General features: G+C 41.3%; 1 protein-coding gene across 1 annotated transcript; it reads left to right on the top strand.

Moving 5' to 3' along the window:
* Positions 1-1,401: 1,401 nt before the first annotated feature.
* On the top strand, positions 1,402-2,464 carry LOC310640960 (prolactin-releasing peptide receptor-like; the record flags this gene model as incomplete). Its single annotated transcript, XM_083363551.1, has 1 exon — positions 1,402-2,464. One exon carries the CDS (start codon positions 1,402-1,404, stop codon positions 2,431-2,433), a length of 1,032 nt encoding a protein of 343 aa, XP_083219677.1. The 3' UTR covers positions 2,434-2,464.
* Positions 2,465-3,031: the final 567 nt, after the last annotated feature.

The following is a 3,031-nucleotide window of genomic DNA, read 5'->3' as shown; positions in this document are numbered from 1 at the left end:
ATGATAATGAAATAAATTTCATTGTGGCTGTTCTCTGAGAAGATAATTTAAGCACTCTCACTGGAAGCTGGAAACAGAAAATACAGAAGTACCTATTAGACCAGGGGTAGGCAACCTCGGCTCTTTTATGACTCATGGACTTCAACTCCCAGAATTCCTGAGTCAGCATAGCTGACTCAGGAATTCTGGGAGTTGAAGTCCATGAGTCATAAAAGAGCCGAGGTTGCCTACCCCTGTATTAGACCAACAAAACCCACTTTGAATATTTATTTTACCGAAATCATTTTCCAGCAAAGAATGTTAGAAACAGGAAAAGAAGCAGGAGAACAGAGAATAAATAAAATACCAAACTATCCGGCGTCAAGTAACTAAATCTCTGTGCTCGCGTGGTTACTTGAAACAAATGAAAATTTCAGTCTGGTTACTATCAGCCTATTATATTCATGACACACTTTGCTCATTTCTTGGCCTTATAAATGCAGATAACATACACATTAAGCGGATGAGGGACTTCATTTCCCAAACTTAATGCAACGTACTAAACTCTGGTGGAACCAACAAACGCCCTCGGCACACCTGTAAGTTAAATACGATTCAACGTTAACTCACAACTGCAGGAAAGATTTTTCGATGCTCTGAGTCCCTCTAGTGGTGATAATATTTTTTTACTACTTCATCCTTTCAGCAACATTTCTTTTCTAAAAAGTCAGCGGCGCCAAAGGCTCGCTCTGCTTCAGGGGCTGTCAGCAGGAAACTGCACCGGGTTTAGCTCAGATGTTCTTGTTGATAAAGTGTCTCAGAGATGGCTCGCCAATCAAGAGAGAAAAATACTTTAGCGAAGGCACTAAATGGAGAGAGATCCCTCCCCCCAAATTCATTCTGAATATATAGTGAAGACTGCTAAAAAAACCTTCGATTCACCAAGTGCAGCTTGCTTGCTTTCTCCCTCCCTCCCTCCCTCTTGCTGTTACAAGCAGCTCTAACTGGTCGTGGGTTTGAAAAATCAAATGAGATTAGAAGAAGAAGAAGAAGATGCGGAATGACATCGGACGTCTGGAGATAACAGCTGTAAGTATAGTTCTTAGTATAATAATGATTTTCTCAGTGTATGTAGCATGCTTTTAATGGGACAGAGTTGGATTTATGTGGAAGAAAAGAGGGTCCCAGTGGATTAATTGTATCTTATTATTCCTGTGTGTGAGGAGGTGTCTACTGAGGCTCACCTCTGCGTCTTGTCTTTTGCAGATGAATATGTGCAAATGCAAGGTGGCCAAACTCAAGATAAAATCTGTCCATCTTCCCAATGTGATTTTTTAAAAAAAAAATTAATGAGCCTACGGGCATGTTTGCGTGCCCAAATCAATTTTATTAGCAAGAAAATTATAACAGTGGGGAAAGGCAATGGATCAAGCAAACATGACTTCTCAGAGGTTTCTTTCTGCAATTCAGAACAACACCAGCAGCCTCTTCCTGGGGCTCCAGCTTGTCCAGTTCTTTAAGCCTCTCATTATTCCTTGTTACTCTCTGGTGGTTTTCATTGGCATCACTGGCAATTATCTCCTTATTTATGTTATCTGCAAGACTAAAACAATGCACAACGTCACCAATTTCCTTGTGGGCAACTTGGCATTCTCAGACATGCTGATGTGTGCCACGTGTGTACCCCTGACATTGGCATATGCCTTTGAACCCAGAGGATGGATCTTTGGGCGCTTCATGTGTTACTTTGTGTTCCTGATGCAGCCGGTCACCGTATTTGTGTCTGTTTTCACCCTGACTGTCATTGCTGTGGACAGGTATTTTGCCATGGTTTATCCCCTTCAGAGGAGGCTGACAATCCCCACCTGTGTATATATCCTGGCGGCTATTTGGCTGTTGAGTTGCATACTAGCTGCCCCAGCCTTGGTCCGTACTTACCATGCAGAATTTCCAGAACTGGACTTCTCCATCTGTGAAGAATTTTGGTTCAACAGGAAGAAGGATCGCTTAGCTTATGCCTACAGCACCCTCATCCTCACCTACATTCTGCCCTTAATGGTGATCTCTGCCTCCTATCTGAGGATCTCAGTCAAGCTGAAAAACCGAGTCGTTCCTGGGAATGTTACCCAGAGCCAAGCTGAGTGTGACCGAGCTAAGCGGAGGAAGACTTTTCGCCTGCTCGTCTTGGTTGTCGCTGCCTTTGGGGTTTGTTGGCTGCCACTGCATATCTTCAATGTCATCAAAGATGTCGAAATCAAACTGATAGACAAGCAATACTTTAACCTTATTCAGCTAATCTGCCACTGGTTTGCCATGATGTCTGCTTGCACAAATGCCTTCCTTTATGCCTGGCTACACAATCGGTTTAGGGGGGAGCTCAAGAAAATGTTTGCTTGCAGGCAGAAAAAGACAGCACCTGCCACAAACTGCATTGTGGCTAGTATGGCTTTGTAAAGCATGGGGTTCCTTCTCATTTCTCTACTTTTTGCCCCGCTGTATCTGATGTGAAAGTTTACCAAACATAGCTAATATGGCATAAAACAATACTTTTTTTTAAAAAAACACTAATCAATTGTACCAAGAAAGGCCATGGTTACATGCTTTCTTGGCACAATATACCCATCATAACTGTTATTTCAACATAGTGGCTTCTTGCAGTAAAATATCACATATGTGTGCACAGGGGAAAAACATAGAAGAAACAGAATATAAATTTTGTGAGGGCTGGGGGAAAAAGAAAAATTGCAATGAGTAAGAAGGAAAATTGAAAAAGTACCCCAGCTGCTGAATCCAATATAAGCCATGCCATGCTATAAGATAACTAGACTGTGATGTGGGGGAGATGGTGGTCTTATGGGTACATATTTTGCATGCATATATCTAAGGAGAAGGAGTAAATTTATGGGTAAATTTCCATAAATGTCAAAGAAAAACAGTTATAAAACATTTAAATGAATTAAGAAATATTTCTCCCATCCTGAACTAAAACATAAACATAAACATAAACTTTAAAGTACCATAGATATTGTTTTTAAAGCCCAGAACCTCATGC

This window comes from Vipera ursinii (assembly GCF_947247035.1).
Source record: "Vipera ursinii genome assembly, chromosome: 5".
NCBI classification, from domain to species: Eukaryota; Metazoa; Chordata; class Lepidosauria; order Squamata; family Viperidae; genus Vipera; species Vipera ursinii.
This window is presented reverse-complemented; position numbering and strand designations above follow the sequence as displayed.